A 16,103-nucleotide genomic window follows, 5' to 3' on the forward strand; every position below is an offset into this window, starting at 1 on the left:
TTCCCGTCAAAAATTGTATCTCGTTTTATTGTGTCAGTCGATTATTTGGCTTATTTAAGGTCAACTTTCCCAAAGAACCCATATTTTTTGAAGCCTCTATTTTTAAAATCGAAAACAAAACGGCCGTTCAAAATCGGGCCTATCTCAAAAAACAGCACTTCAAAAAGTATGGGTAGCCAAAGAATCGATTGAGCGAATAAAAAAAATTGGCGGGAGAGGTCAATTCATCTGAAACACTCAAGCGTAAAGCTTTCCTTCAACATGATTTTTTTCAAATGATCGATTTCACCGCACTGGTCCTTGTCATTTTAGTTTTCACTTTTTTTTAAACTTCTTCAAACCTAAGTGGATCCTAATGTTGCCAAATATTATCAAGACGTTAATAATTCACAGACTGCCATATATTTCTTAGCTCTATTTTGTGATGGCTCTCTCAAATATAGGACATCGGGACCAACCACATCTTATGTTTTCGCCAACCAGGTTCAAAACGTTGACGCCGAATGGAAACGTGCGTTGGCGAAATGATCCGGAGGCTTTGGCGGGTGGCACCCATCCGGGAGCTGATTTCGAGTACATGCAGGTGGGACCATCCCCACCGGCAGAAAGTGCACCCAATCTCTACGATAGTTATGAGGAGCCGAGTGTGGATGGCGCAACGCAGATCTGCAGCGAAACGATTCGAGTTTCGCTCATGGACCAACTGCGAGCTTCCGGCGGGAAGACTATTTTGCTAGAGGATATTGAACATGGCATCACCAACGCCGGCAACATTCGGGAAGTGTACGAAGGGGCCTCTACGGTGGAGAAAAATATCAGCTTCCTGTGGGCGGCGTATTTGAATCGTCTCAATCTGCTGGAAGGGTTAATTGATTGTGGAGCCGAGCTCATGTATTTTGATTCCAATGGTTTGACGGCGTTGCACATGAGCACGTTCAGTGGTTGTGTAGATTGTACAGATTTTCTTATCAAAAAGGGCGTTGAGGTTAATGTGCAGCCAAAATGGTTTACTCCGTTGCATTGTGCTGCGTTTGGTAATTCAGTAGAGACAGCGAAAATGTTGATCAACAACGGTGCTTATTTAGACATCCCTACTAGCAAACATAACTGTGAGGAATCTCTGCTTCATTGTGCCGTACGATCAAATGCTTTGGACTGTGTGCGATTGTTTATCGCTGAGGGCATGGATGTAAATCTGTTGGACAAAAATGGTAGCAATCCGATCCATTTGGCCTCCGATTTGGGCCACACTCAATGTTTGCAGGCATTACTGGAAAGTCCAACAGCAGACCCTAATATGAGGATCCAGTTGAGGGATAAGGAAACGACGGCGTTACATCTAGCGGCCGATGAAGGCAATTTAGAGTGCGTAACTTTACTCTTGTCGAAAGGTGCCGATGCAAAAGCTAAAAACCACCGAGGATTCACGCCATTACATTTGGCAGCACGAGCAGCAAGTGTAGAATGTGTGGAAACAATTTTGAGGGTGGGCAATGCCGATCCTAACGCTGAGGATGCTGATAAACGAACTCCTTTGCATGCGGCGGTAGGCAAAGCAGATGCAGCATTTGATATCTTGGAGATTTTGATATCATGGGGTGCCAATGTGAACCAGAAAGATGTATACGGCTTCACGGCACTGCATTTAGCTGCACTAGATGGATTGGCTCATTGTGTAGAAATGTTGCTGTTTCATGGAGCCGACGTAACCACTAAATCGAAAAAAGGCACATCCGCTTTGAATGTTATAACGAGAAAAACTCCCGCCTCTATGGCAATGATTAATCACAAATTGGATGCTGCGATTACGCTGATTCATTCACAAGACTCGTCCAATCGAGAGATTGAACTCGAATTAGATTTTAGGAGCATTCTCCAACATTGCCATCCTCGTGAAATTAGTTATCTAAACACCTTCGTTGATGAAGGTCAGAAGGAAATTTTGCAGCACCCGCTATGCTCCGCGTTCCTCTACATCAAATGGGGAAAAATAAGAAAGTACTATATTGCCCGACTGCTATTTTGTTTCACATTTGTGCTATTCCTGACACTCTATGTGCTAACTGCTCTGGCACACAATTGCTACAATGGAAGTAAAGACATGATAGAGACTATTCAAGAGCAGGAACTATGCCAGAAACAATCAATTTTGGGTGATATGCTTCGCAATAATCCGTTTGTCATGGAGATGCAGTGGATGGTTCTCGTCGCTATCACCATAGTCGAAATCTGTCGGAAAATATATGGCATCACCGGATATACATCTTTTCGCCACTACGTCACACAGGCGGAAAATGCTATTGAATGGTTCATTATTGTCAGCGTTTTTGTTATTTCGTACATCTACACAAAGCGAACGTATACTTGGCAGAATCACATCGGTGCCTTCGCTGTGCTTCTCGGCTGGACCAATCTGATGCTGATGATCGGTCAATTGCCAGTGTTCGGGGCATATGTCGCCATGTATCGAAAAGTGCAGGTTGAATTTGCAAAACTGTTTATGGCTTATTCATGCATGCTGATTGGCTTTACAATTAGTTTTTGTGTAATTTTTCCGTCCTCATCATCATTTGCAAATCCGTTTATGGGATTCATCACAGTTCTGGTGATGATGACAGGAGAGCAGGATTTGGATTTGCTGATTAATGATCCAGACGGTAAAGATCCGCCTTTTTTACTCGAAATAAGTGCGCAGATAACGTTCGTCCTGTTTCTCCTGTTTGTGACGGTTATTTTGATGAACCTACTAATTGGAATTGCTGTTCATGACATTCAGGGTCTTAAAAAAACAGCCGGCCTATCCAAGCTCGTTAGGCAAACCAAACTGATTTCGTACATAGAGTCGGCTCTTTTCAATGGATGGCTACCAAATTGGTTACGAAGTTTGCTCCACTACACTGCTTTAGTGTCACCCCAAGCTTATCGGGTGGTGCTCAGCGTGAAACCGTTGAACCCAGGCGAGAAACGACTTCCCAGGGATATCATGATGGCCGCTTACGAGGTCGCCAAACATCGGAAGCACCTCGGGCACACCATATCGAACCGAAACTCAACCGCGACGTTCTTCAATTTTAAAAATAAATTTGAGTCATCCACCAGCACAAGTGCCATGGCGATGGACCGATCCGCCGATTCTGATTGTGGCTTCGAAACGGCCAGCATCTGTACGTTGACGACTAAAATCGATGAGAACGCTGAAAAAATCGAGCTATTGAAAAACGAAATTTGCGACCTGAAGGCGACTTTGCTACAGAACCAGCACGTGCTAGAACAATTGCTAGACTTACTGTCAGTGAAACAGAGATCCGCAACGGAAAAGAGTATTAGAATTAAAAATCATGAATAGATGCGGGGCTGTGGCTGTGATCTACGCCTGACTTCATTATTCATCGTTTGCTACCGTCGGCTGATGCAGTTGTCAGCATATGAATGTGTAAATGAAAAGAGATGTTTTAATTACGATAAGATAAAGACAGCACTATTTACCAGGTTTGTGTCGTCTGGGACGAGACTGTATTAGGTTCGTCTGATTGCCCGCAACAACATTATCAAAATTATGGAGGTCATTTTTATTTTTCTTTCATTTTACACTCAATACACAGTATGGTGCTAGAACGATTAGAAATAAATAGAAAATATCATAATTGCGTATTAATGTTTGGTACCGTTTGCTTTATTTATGAGTTATCGAAAGTTGTGACAGTGTATAGAATACACAAATGATGTGAAGGGGACTAGAAGACGTCTGGTCATTGAGGTCTTGTGATATACTTAGAAAAATGTTGTAGTTTTTCTTAATTCTAGAAGTAAATATGATTTACTGATTGACTTTGTTAGGCAAAACATTGACCATATTTGTTATTAAATAAAGTATTTTATATGTATATACCTAATAAAATCATTTCTTTTTAATTTTTTTGTTCTGCTTTATCCGATTACCGACAATTTTGTCACATTCTCACGCATATTTTTTTGTTCATGATAAATCGTCTAACTGGAAATAAAAAAAAAACTTTTTAATGATTTAATTGTTTGGGGTAGATCATTTTCTTGGAAATAGACATTCCGTATTTTATTCATTAACATTAGCATAATTAATCTACAAAAACTCATTCTCTACAGTATTTGGACTTCAATTGTTTAGTTTACATTTTTCAATTAAATATTATTTATATATATGGGGCGGTTCGGCATTTCATCCCATAGCTCCCATTTCCATCCCATCAAAAACAAAGCAATGAAAAGGAATTTGGTTTGTTTCATTTTTTTGTAACTTTTTTCAGTAGTGAGCACGCGTGTTGGCAAAAAGAAGCGACGAGATTGGTGCTATATTTCTTCTTTGTTTTGCGATGAGATGAATATATGTTCAGTGAGATGGAAAACGGAACAGTTCCCCTATATATTATTATTTAATAAACTTTTGAACATTATTCAACTTCCTTCTTTTATTATCATGGTCTTAAGCGTAAATCAGTGCCATAGATTTTCTAACTTTCAGAGGTTCGATCGTAGTAAGCGCCACGAGAGGTTGCAAAAAAAATCGTGTCAAAATTTTGCATCTGCGTATCATCGGCGAAATAATATTATTCGGCTGGTCGTAATGTTTTGATGCATCTGTGCAGAATTTGTGATGTTAAGGATAGTTTTCTAGGTGTTTTTATGTGATCTGTTGACATAGTGTTGAGTGAACAGAAAGATTATGCATTGTAGCGAAAAAAAACTTGCCGTCAAAATGCGGAAAATTCTGAAGATTCTGGAAATTCCTGGTGAGATCTATCCATGTACCTTTATTATCTTTTGAAAGTATTATTGTAAAACAGTAAGTAAAACATCTGTAATTATTATAAACTACTTAAATGTTGGCAATATCAAGGGCATTCAATTGAAAGTATGTGGGTTGGGAGAGAGGAATTGCCAACTCCCTAGATAAATGTACTGCTTATAAAGGAATTGCTCATCCCCCTCATTATGACAGCCTCCAAATTTGTATATGATACAGTGTGAAGGGTTTCGAGAATATTAACATTGATCTTTGCTGTAACCGCTGACAGTGCTGCTGCAGCCGTACATAATGCTGACTCTCTGGTCAGTTGGAGAAATGGCCAGCGTTATCGGCATCGGAGGTGAAGATCATCCGCAGCCAAATTGGAAGCACTGCCATTTTTTCAATTCTAGCTTGGTAGGGTAGGATAACTAAAATAAGGTTTGTCTCTTCCTATTGCGTTCTTAATACGAAGGCAAAGACCATCAAATAAAGAACGAAAATTATGGACATTATGGAATCCAGATAATTGCTGAAAAGATGTTGTTTGAGTATTAAAAAGGCTGCGAAACAGATCAATTTCCTAACCCCAGCGGTTTTCAATAGTGTGATTGTTTGTGGTATAATGTTGTACACGGGATTCTGTTTTTACACGATTTTTTTTGCTCGTATTTTTAAGCGTTTGACTTAGATTTGCCACCAAAATCTTTGCAACGTGATCGTGAAATATCACGTGATAATGAATATGCGTTAAACATTTAGGATGAGTGCAAAATTAAGAAAATGTAAATTTTATATTCCGAAAATTCGCTTTTAAATCGCTATTTTGGCCTAAATCTTGGCCTAATTCGTTTAATTTTCTCCACAGGAAGTCGAGTTCATTTGTAATCTGTAATGTAAACCAATAAAAGTTTTAGTTTTAGGGCGCTAAAACGCCAGTGTTCGGAGTGTAAGTCATGTTCGGGATTTGAGTCAAAACGGTATTTCATTATTTTCTTATTTTTGTATTTTCATATTCTCGTAATTCTGTCTTTTCATACCTCCACATTTTCGTACATATTTATTTTTTTTTTGTATTTTTATGTCTTTATTTAGTTTTCTATATTCTTTATACCTAATAAGAGAGTTTGGAAATGCAGGTATTGAAATGAAAAATATTCCCTTAATTAATATCTTTTAGACACATTATATGCTGGATCTGGCACAATATTATACAACAAAGTCAACTTTAAATCTAGACTAACATTTGGAGGGGGCGTAGCAGCCGGGGTTTGTTCCTGCTGATTCTTCGTACACGTATTGTCGGTTCGGTAGGGGGCCGAGGTGGGCGATTGGCGGGGTTGGATTTTTCTCACAGTCCGTACGCTGGACCTGGCTTCGGGAGTGGTGCGCTGTTTTCATTTGGTGATGCGCTATACAGCGCACCACTTCCGAGGTTGGGTTTGGCGTGTGGATTGTGGGAGGAATCCAACTTCGCTGGCGGCTAGTTCGGTTTTCTGCTGAACTGATAATATATAGCTGTATATTCATGCGAGGAATCGGAGGGAGTTTTGGCTGTTGCACCCTTTTCGAATGTTGGTCTAGAAATAAAACAATTATCATTAATCCTATTTCAGAAATATGCTGACGAATGCAAAGTAAAAATTTGTATCGAGTGCGGTCGTGTTTTTCAGTAAGCAGAACGATCGGCTGGGCATCAAAGTTCTGTTCTACTTTGTGCGAGGGAGTAAATTAATCACAAGGTAAACATTTGTATTGTGTCCGGTCGTGTTTTCTTTAATAAGCAGAACGATCAGCCGGTCATCGAAATTTTGTTCTGCTTTGTGCGGGTGAGCAAATCAATCAGAAATTAAAAGTTTGTATCGAGTGCGGTCGTGTTGTTTTTAGTAAGCAGAACGATCGGCTGGTCATCGAAAATTTGTTTTGCTTTGTGCGGGTGAGTAAATTAATCAGAAATTAAAAATTTGTATCGAGTGCGGTCGTGTTTCTATTTCCTATTTCAGAAATATGCTGACGAATGCGAGAAAGTAAAAATTTGTATCGAGTGCGGTCGTGTTTTTTCAGTAAGCAGAACGATCGGCCGGGCATCGAAATTTTGTTCTGCTTTGTGTAACCTAATCAGAAAGTATAGATTTATATCGATTCCGGTCGTGTTTTATTCAATAAGCAGAACGATCGGCCGATCATAAAAAAAAAAATTTCTGCTTAGTGCGGTAGATATTTAAAATAATAAGTGTTCGTTCGAATGTATTAAAATCAATCAAACTACACGCATACACGGCATACCGTTTACCAAAACGAACCCTGCCACAATTCCTACCCCATATATCCAACATCCCAGTGATTTCTCGTGGAAGTGCAGATGACTCGTCGGCTTCTATCAAAGCGAGAATCATGTCAACATTATCCTACCCATTCCTCAATTGACCTGCATTCGGACACGGCCGGCGCTGGTATTGCTTGATTTTGGGTCACCAGTTCTTACACATTGAAGATAATGTTAGTCCCAAACTTCATCTGTTGGTTCCCTGTGTAATTACAGCTGACCTGACAATAACGGAGCAGCAACCGTGGGCGGTCAATCATGCTCATGCTCATGCTCATGCCATAGATTTTCTAACTTTCATACCGATAGTACTCTATGTATCTCATTCACAATTGCGGAGGACTGCCATAGTGCCCTGACTTCCCGAGAGTGCACTCATAGGTATACGGGGAGTTCATAATTTTCATTTTTATGTTACATAAACGTCATAACATTCATCGGCTTTCATAGGCATTCTTCCATGCAATAAGCGGCCATCCACGAAGTACGTCGCGCCTCTACGGGAAAAGGGGGCGTTGTTCAGAGCAGCGTGACGACCCATACAAGAAATTTAAGGGGATTGTTAAAAAAAGCGTGACGTAGGGAGGGGGTTGAAAATCGCCCATTTTTTGCGAGATGTACTTTATGGATCTTCCCTAACAGAAAAAACAACACCACAGCAGCCGCAGCAGCCACGCCAAGCAGGCGACAGTCAGCCCAAGACTCTCACGCAGCAGCAAGAAACAGTTTGCCGATGAAGAAAAAAAAAGTAAAAAATGTCGCGTACATTTTTTTGGCGAACTGTTTTGGTTTGATCGGTGCATGAAATTTGAAAAAGTGTTTTACAGTACATTTCTCAACACTGCATATGAGGACAATAATGTGCTAACACTGGAATTCATCGGCCCTCATGGGAACTCATTGGCACGCATGAAGACTCAGGAACACTAACGTGCACTCATTGGTGCTTTATGCACATCAACGGACATCAATGAGTTTTCTATACTAAGAAGTTCTTATGTTCGCTCATGGAAACCAGTGCACAGTGGTGCGTTTGGCGAAAATCTTGAACTTTTTTTTTATCACTTCAGGGTGTTATTTTTTGGCATCGGTATCTTCGGGAATAAATTTTACAAAAATATGGCGCATCGAATGATGGAAAGTTGTAGTTCCAATTTTTGCCACAGATGGCGCTGCAAAATGTAACTTTTTTAAATAAACGATTTTTAAATATGGTGTCTTTTGCAAAGTTGTAGTGTACTTTATTATGAATTTTATTGCTGAAGACACCGAGTGTCCATCTATCATCATTTTTGAAATACGGGCGTTTTTTCTGGACAGACCCTAAAATAACATTATTTAACGATATTTTCGAAACTAACAGTTTCAGGTCAATACAAATGTTCTACAAAAATGTATATATAATCAAAATAGACCACTTTCTGGAAGATACCATTATTACATCGAAAACATTTGCATTGTCATGGACTTCAAAAACCTTATTCGGGCTGTTTATATTTAATAACTTTCATGTTTATATTTATTTATTTCTATATGCATCCTTCCACTTTGCAGTATGTTTTTTAGCGAAAATGTGTATGGAGCGTGTATAGATCCCCTTCATTCCATTCTATCCTGTATGAATCTAGTTTATAAATAATCCTTATTCACTGTCAACCGAACCGTTTTAGGTTAAAACTTGAGTTAGTGTGTCTCCATTTCTCTGTTAGAACATTTCTCGGAGGTAAACCAGGTGACATGACCAATTTACCCGCATAGTTACATATTTTTCAAATCACTCCTAAAATAAAAAAAACCCGACTTAATCCACCTACAGTGAACGCAACCCTTCTTACACTTTTGAATGGTTGTATGTGCCCAGTGCATATTACAATTTCTATGCATATGACTTTCAATTGAATGTAAAATAACTGATATTATCATGCTTTTAACGATTTCAAAATAAAAAAGGATATTTCCGGAAATTTTACAATTTAAAAAAATACAAAAAGACTGCAGATTTGATTTGCCGCCTTAAATGGCAATATTACAGCTTCTGTTTAAGCCCAAAAGAGTTCAAATCGGGTCATAGACGGCTGAGATATTGGTGTGACAATTCTTCATTAGTAGTCTGAAAATATGTCTCATATTCGTATTTCACAGATATCTCTGAAACCGAATTTCCAATTGCAGGAAAAAAATGAATGGGTCCAATGACAAAAACATAGCTTTCGTTTAAAGATAAAATCGCATAAATCGGTCCAAGGACGACTGAGATCTTGATGGGACATATTTTTCCAATGTGTGAAGTTGATACGTCTAATGCTTTATGTTCGCATTTCAGAGATATCTCCGGAACCCAATGTCTAATTGCAAAACAAAATACAATGGGTTCAATGGCAAAGTCATAGCTTTCGTTTAAAAGATAAAATCATGCAAATTGGTTTACAGACGGCTGAGATATTCATGTGACATTATTTTGTTAGTTTTCTGAAAATGCACTTCATGTTCGTATTTCTCACATATCTCTGGAACCAAATGTCCGATTGCAAAAAAATTGAACTCGTACAATGACAAAGTCATAGCTTTCGTTTAGTGTTAAAATCGTGCAAATCGGTACACGAACGGCTGAGATCTTGATGTGAGATTTTTGTAACGCACACACATACGCACACACGCACACACGCACACACACACACACACATACATACATGTGATCAGTTCGTCGAGCTGAGTTGATTGGTATATATGACTTGGGTCTCCGAGTCTCGGATAAAAAGTCGATTTTTCAAGTGATCTTAATACCCTTCTTAGGGTGTAAGAAGGGTAAAGGGATATTTCCGGAAATTTTACAATTTTAAAAAATACAAAAAGACTGCAGATTTGATTTGCCGCCTTAAATGGCAATATTACAGCTTCTGTTTAAGCCCAAAAGAGTTCAAATCGGGTCATTGACGGCTGAGATATTGGTGTGACAATTCTTCATTAGTAGTCTGAAAATATGTCTCATATTCGTATTTCGCAGATATCGCTGAAACCGAATGTCCAATTGCAGAAAAAAGGAATGGGTCCAATGACAAAAACATAGCTTTCGTTTAAAGATAAAATCGCATAAATCGGTCCAAGGACGACTGAGATCTTGATGGGACATATTTTACCAATGTGTGAAGTTGATACGTCTAATGCTTTATGTTCGTATTTCAGAGATATCTCCGGAACCCAATGTCTAATTGCAAAAACAAAATACAATGGGTTCAATGGCAAAGTCATAGCTTTCGTTTAAAGATAAAATCATGCAAATTGGTTTACAGACGGCTGAGATATTCATGTGACATTATTTTGTTAGTTTTCTGAAAATGCACTTCATGTTCGTATTTCTCACATATCTCTGGAACCAAATGTCCGATTGCAAAAAAAAATGAACTCGTACAATGACAAAGTCATAGCTTTCGTTTAGTGTTAAAATCGTACAAATCGGTCCACGGACGGCTGAGATCTTGATGTGACATTTTGTAACACGCACACACACGCACACACGCACACACGCACACACACACACACATACATACATGTGCTCAGTTCGTCGAGCTGTGTTGATTGGTATATACGACTTGGGTCTCCGAGCCTCGGATTAAAAGTCGGTTTTTCAAGCGATCTTTATACCCTTCTTAGGGTGTAAGAAGGGTAAAAAGGGATATTTCCGGAAATTTTACAATTTTTAAAAAATACAAAAAGACTGCAGATTTGATTTGCCGCCTTAAATGGCAATATTACAGCTTCTGTTTAAGCCCAAAAGAGTTCAAATCGGGTCATAGACGGCTGAGATATTGGTGTGACAATTCTTCATTAGTAGTCTGAAAATATGTCTCATATTCGTATTTCACAGATATCTCTGAAACCGAATTTCCAATTGCAGAAAAAAATGAATGGGTCCAATGACAAAAACATAGCTTTCGTTTAAAGATAAAATCGCATAAATCGGTCCAAGGACGACTGAGATCTTGATGGGACATATTTTACCAATGTGTGAAGTTGATACGTCTAATGCTTTATGTTCGTATTTCAGAGATATCTCCGGAACCCAATGTCTAATTGCAAAAACAAAATACAATGGGTTCAATGGTAAAGTCATAGCTTTCGTTTAAAGATAAAATCATGCAAATTGGTTTACAGACGGCTGAGATATTCATGTGACATTATTTTGTTAGTTTTCTGAAAATGCACTTCATGTTCGTATTTCTCACATATCTCTGGAACCAAATGTCCGATTGCAAAAAAAATTGAACTCGTACAATGACAAAGTCATAGCTTTCGTTTAGTGTTAAAATCGTACAAATCGGTCCACGGACGGCTGAGATCTTGATGTGAGATTTTTGTAACGCACACACATACGCACACACGCACACACACATACATACATGTGCTCAGTTCGTAGAGCTGAGTTGATTGGTATATATGACTTGGGTATCCGAGCCTCGGATAAAAAGTCGGTTTTTCAAGCGATCTTTATACCCTTCTTAGGGTGTAAGAAGGGTAAAAAGGGATATTTCCGGAAATTTTACAATTTTTAAAAAATACAAAAAGACTGCAGATTTGATTTGCCGCCTTAAATGGCAATATTACAGCTTCTGTTTAAGCCCAAAAGAGTTCAAATCGGGTCATAGACGGCTGAGATATTGGTGTGACAATTCTTCATTAGTAGTCTGAAAATATGTCTCATATTCGTATTTCACAGATATCTCTGAAACCGAATTTCCAATTGCAGAAAAAATGAATGGGTCCAATGACAAAAACATAGCTTTCGTTTAAAGATAAAATCGCATAAATCGGTCCAAGGACGACTGCGATCTTGATGGGACATATTTTACCGATGTGTGAAGTTGATACGTCTAATGCTTTATGTTCGTATTTCCGAGATATCTCCGGACCCCAATGTCTAATTGCAAAACAAAATACAATGGGTTCAATGGCAAAGTCATAGCTTTCGTTTAAAGATAAAATCATGCAAATTGGTTTACAGACGGCTGAGATATTCATGTGACATTATTTTGTTAGTTTTCTGAAAATGCACTTCATGTTCGTATTTCTCACATATCTCTGGAACCAAATGTCCGATTGCAAAAAATTGAACTCGTACAATGACAAAGTCATAGCTTTCGTTTAGTGTTAAAATCGTGCAAATCGGTCCACGGACGGCTGAGATCTTGATGTGAGATTTTTGTAACGCACACACGCACACACGCACACACACACACACACATACATACATGTGCTCAGTTCGTCGAGCTGAGTTGATTGGTATATATGACTTGGGTCTCCGAGCCTCGGATAAAAAGTCGGTTTTTCAAGCGATCTTTATACCCTTCTTAGGGTGTAAGAAGGGTAAAAACATAATAACATCAACCAGTATCGCTTCATATACACATCTAAAAATTACATTGTAAAATTATACACTTACCCAATCTATTTTTATTTTTATATATTACATACAAGGATGTTAACGATCATTCAGTAATTTGCGTTCGATCATTTAGTAGTTTGTCAATAACACATTCCAGAGACTGAATTTCAAAATAGGTTGTATGGTGGACTTCTAGTGCGAAGGTTTTTCTACAACTTTGCCTAATGGTTCGTTATTAGAATTCAACTATTAACGGAGTTAGAGCGCTAGTTGCAGTAACTCAAACTAAATGATTGGAATTTTGTTATCATTTAGTCTAAGTTACTGAAACTATAGCTATAACTCCGTTACTAGTGGAATTCAAACAACGAACCATTAGGCAGAGTTGTAGAGAAACCTTCGCACTAGAAGTCCACCATACAACATATTTTGAAATTCAGCTTCTGGAATGTGTTATTGACAAACTACTAAATGATTGAACGCAAATTACTGAATGATCGTTAACATCCTTGATTACATATAATAACGTATTTATAGCATTAAGAAAAAACATGTACCGTGACCTGCCCTAATTCCGCGCATTGCCTAATACCGTGGATTTTATCCAAATTGATAAATATAGAGGTACTGTCTGTCATACACATCACATTATTTGGTGAAATGCACAAATATATAGCAGAAAATGGTAGCAAATTATTATTGTGGGTATTTGTGACGTAAATTAGTCGCTAAAAAATAAATGTGAAAATGTATGGCTCGACCAGCCAAAATTTTCATTCGCTTAGCAAAACGTTAAAAATTAAAGTTATAATTCCAAGTCTTGTAACTTAATGTTTTAATGATATTTACTTCCAATATCTTATTGAGCCCATTTTTACAGCTATAAATTATGAGCTGGGTACTAAAACGGTATTTAATATTCTTGTTTTTGCATTTTTATTGATCAAAACAATTGTCGCGGTATTAGGGCATCTTCTTCGCCAGTAGTGCCTAATACCGTGACTCGGCTATACCGTGAAGTTGATACTCAGAAAAATAAAACGTAACCATCACATTGGATACATAGACTACTATAAAATATCGTATAGGTATTGAAACATTCATGTTAGATATCTACGACATTTTATGCGTAGGATAACAAGGGGAGCATCATCCAGATGAAATACATTTTGCGATATGTATTATTCCAGTACTTCCCCAAAGAGAAACTTATGTTGGAAGACTTGAAGATGTTATACATCTAATGAACATGCAAATCGTCTTTATTGTGTTGTTCAGCACATACGAATATGATATAAATTTATATAAATATAATATGCATATGCGATATTTACCACAGACTATTCACACAAATATTTATCCTGAACAGTTTCTTTTACAAATGTAAGAAGAGTATTTTTCATCTGGATACAAATCCTCCAATTGTCTTTTAATCTACTTAGACACTGGATTGGATATCATCTATCTAAAATCTAAATAAATGTGAAGTAAATTATTTGAAAAACCAATAAAAGCTTGTAAACCGTCAATATTCAAAAGTTGCTAACTTCCCAAGGAAATGATTCTTTTTCTGTAAAATAGTAATTTTTTATGAGGTTTTTTTTAGTATGACCTAATAATTCAATTGAAAATTGTATATGATTTAAATATTTACATATTTTATTGTAAATGTGCTATTAAGTTCATCATTTGAGCTTGTTTGATAGGGCACGGTATTAGGCAATTTTGTGCGCAATATTTGGAATCTTCTTCGGAATGTACACGGTATTAGGCATATTCATAAGTCAAATGTCGAACACTATTTCCTTCATTTTTTTACGAGTTGAAGTACAAAACATATTTTTCCCTTCAAATGTATTTAATATTGATTGAAGCGACATAATTTTCAAGGGTGATTGTTACATATTAAATTTTATATAGCGAATTTATTGTGAACACGTCCTTAACCCCACGGTAATAGGGCATGTCACGGTATACTATAAATGTATTAGTCTACGTCGGTTGACGAAATAAATAAATAAATTAAATAAATTCAATTCATAATAAGTAAAATAAACAATAGAAATTATATTTTGGTTTAGAACTACTAATTTAAAGTTTTCATAGCTATAGTGCCACAGTGCCGAACCGAAATTACATCAAACTAGCATTTTGGAAAAGCGCACAGAATTTGGCCATAATCTCGCTTTTAAATAATTATTTCATGATATAAAATAGTAGCATGGAAAATAATACGAGAAATGTATAAATAAAATATGCTCACTTAACCCCCAATATGAAGAGCAACATGATTTTTTTTTCTCCTGTTCGGATGTGCCACTGCGACCACTTTTAAATCTATTGTACGTAGATCATTATGATATGTAGCCAGTGTTGTAAATTTGAAATTGATCGCATTGTTAGAAGTGACTGGTTCTAATTGAATCTACGCGGTCATATGTCTACAGTTTGTACAGTCAATTATAGGATTGTCCCCTTGTAGTTTTAAAATTATACGAAGATGCCTATACCTATTTGAAAAAGCTTAATCATATTATGGCAGCTCAAACAGGTTTTTCCTTGCCAGGCTTCATGCTAGATGAAGTAAATAAATAAATAATTTTTAAAATATACTCAATCAGATGAATAATATTGTATGCTTTCTGATGCAAACATAATTTTCAACTTTTATTATGCGAACCATTAGGGATATTTGGATTATCTATTAGCCTTCACGCTACAGAGAAGTGCTGCGACGGAATGTTTCTGATGACATTATTTACAACGATTGAAAGGAACAGAAGCGCTAAGAATGGTTATGGAGCAGCATAGTGACACGTTTCGATTGTCCATGGAAAGCACGTCGTAGCCAGTACTTCTGAACAAACAAATAAATAATTCAACATAAGTCACGCACCGGTATTTTAGCATTGACCCTCATAATTCTGCAACATAGTAAGTTGCATGCTATTTTAGTAAATTCTGCTAGACGGGTAGCAATGCAGTGCTTATGTACCTATAACCATTTTGAAAAGATTCATTTGAATATCCATATAGGAAAGATAGAAACATGATCCTTTGAAGTGAACCATGTTGGCTTAAATTCTGTGCGTTAAAGGCACCCTATTAACAATAACAAAATTGCACTCTAGATATGCACGTTTGTTTGCGAGCACTTAGCACTTTATATTTGTTTCGTACTGATTCGAATTGCTATCCTGAAAACTAAGAAGAGAAACAGTTCATTATAGACTATTATAAATTAATCAGGGAGTCGTTTATAAGCCTTAGGAAAATGTAAATGGATCCTGTTCATGAGTGGATTGTAATTAAAACCTCAACATAGGCGGACCAACAGGAGTCTCCAAGAAATCAAACCACGGAAATCGGATACTGGATAAAATAAGTCCTTTTGCTTAGTTTAAAACAATCTATTTACACTAATTTACATTACTTTATTATCGATTTTACTTCAAACTTTTTTATATTCGACGTCTTAACGAGTGGGGAGCAGTGTTGTCCTACACCCTGTGCAAAAAATTCTGTCTTTGATTTTACTTATATTACTTGGATAAAAACCTCATTCTAGACAATTAAATTATATAACAATCGAATGCAATGTTCAACAGTTCCTATGTGTATAAAATCTGAGACAA

The 16,103-nt window shown here is 37.2% G+C and overlaps 2 protein-coding genes across 8 annotated transcripts in view; both read left to right on the forward strand.

Annotated features, from left to right (window-relative positions):
* LOC134227005 (transient receptor potential channel pyrexia-like) overlaps positions 1-3,912 on the forward strand; it is a 32,728-nt gene extending 28,816 nt beyond the window's left edge. For all 7 annotated transcript variants that reach the window (XM_062708168.1, XM_062708167.1, XM_062708174.1 and 4 more), the window contains exon 3: positions 484-3,912. In XM_062708168.1, the coding sequence (XP_062564152.1) occupies positions 484-3,346 (2,863 nt within the window). In that variant the 3' untranslated portion in view covers positions 3,347-3,912. The remainder of the gene's footprint in view (positions 1-483) is intronic.
* The window catches only part of LOC134227021 (small ribosomal subunit protein uS9m), an 82,632-nt gene that overhangs the window by 57,775 nt on the left and 8,754 nt on the right, over positions 1-16,103 (forward strand). The gene's annotated exons all lie outside the window — the stretch shown is intronic.

The sequence above is a fragment of the Armigeres subalbatus genome, chromosome 3, assembly GCF_024139115.2.
Source record: "Armigeres subalbatus isolate Guangzhou_Male chromosome 3, GZ_Asu_2, whole genome shotgun sequence".
Classification (NCBI taxonomy): domain Eukaryota; kingdom Metazoa; phylum Arthropoda; class Insecta; order Diptera; family Culicidae; genus Armigeres; species Armigeres subalbatus.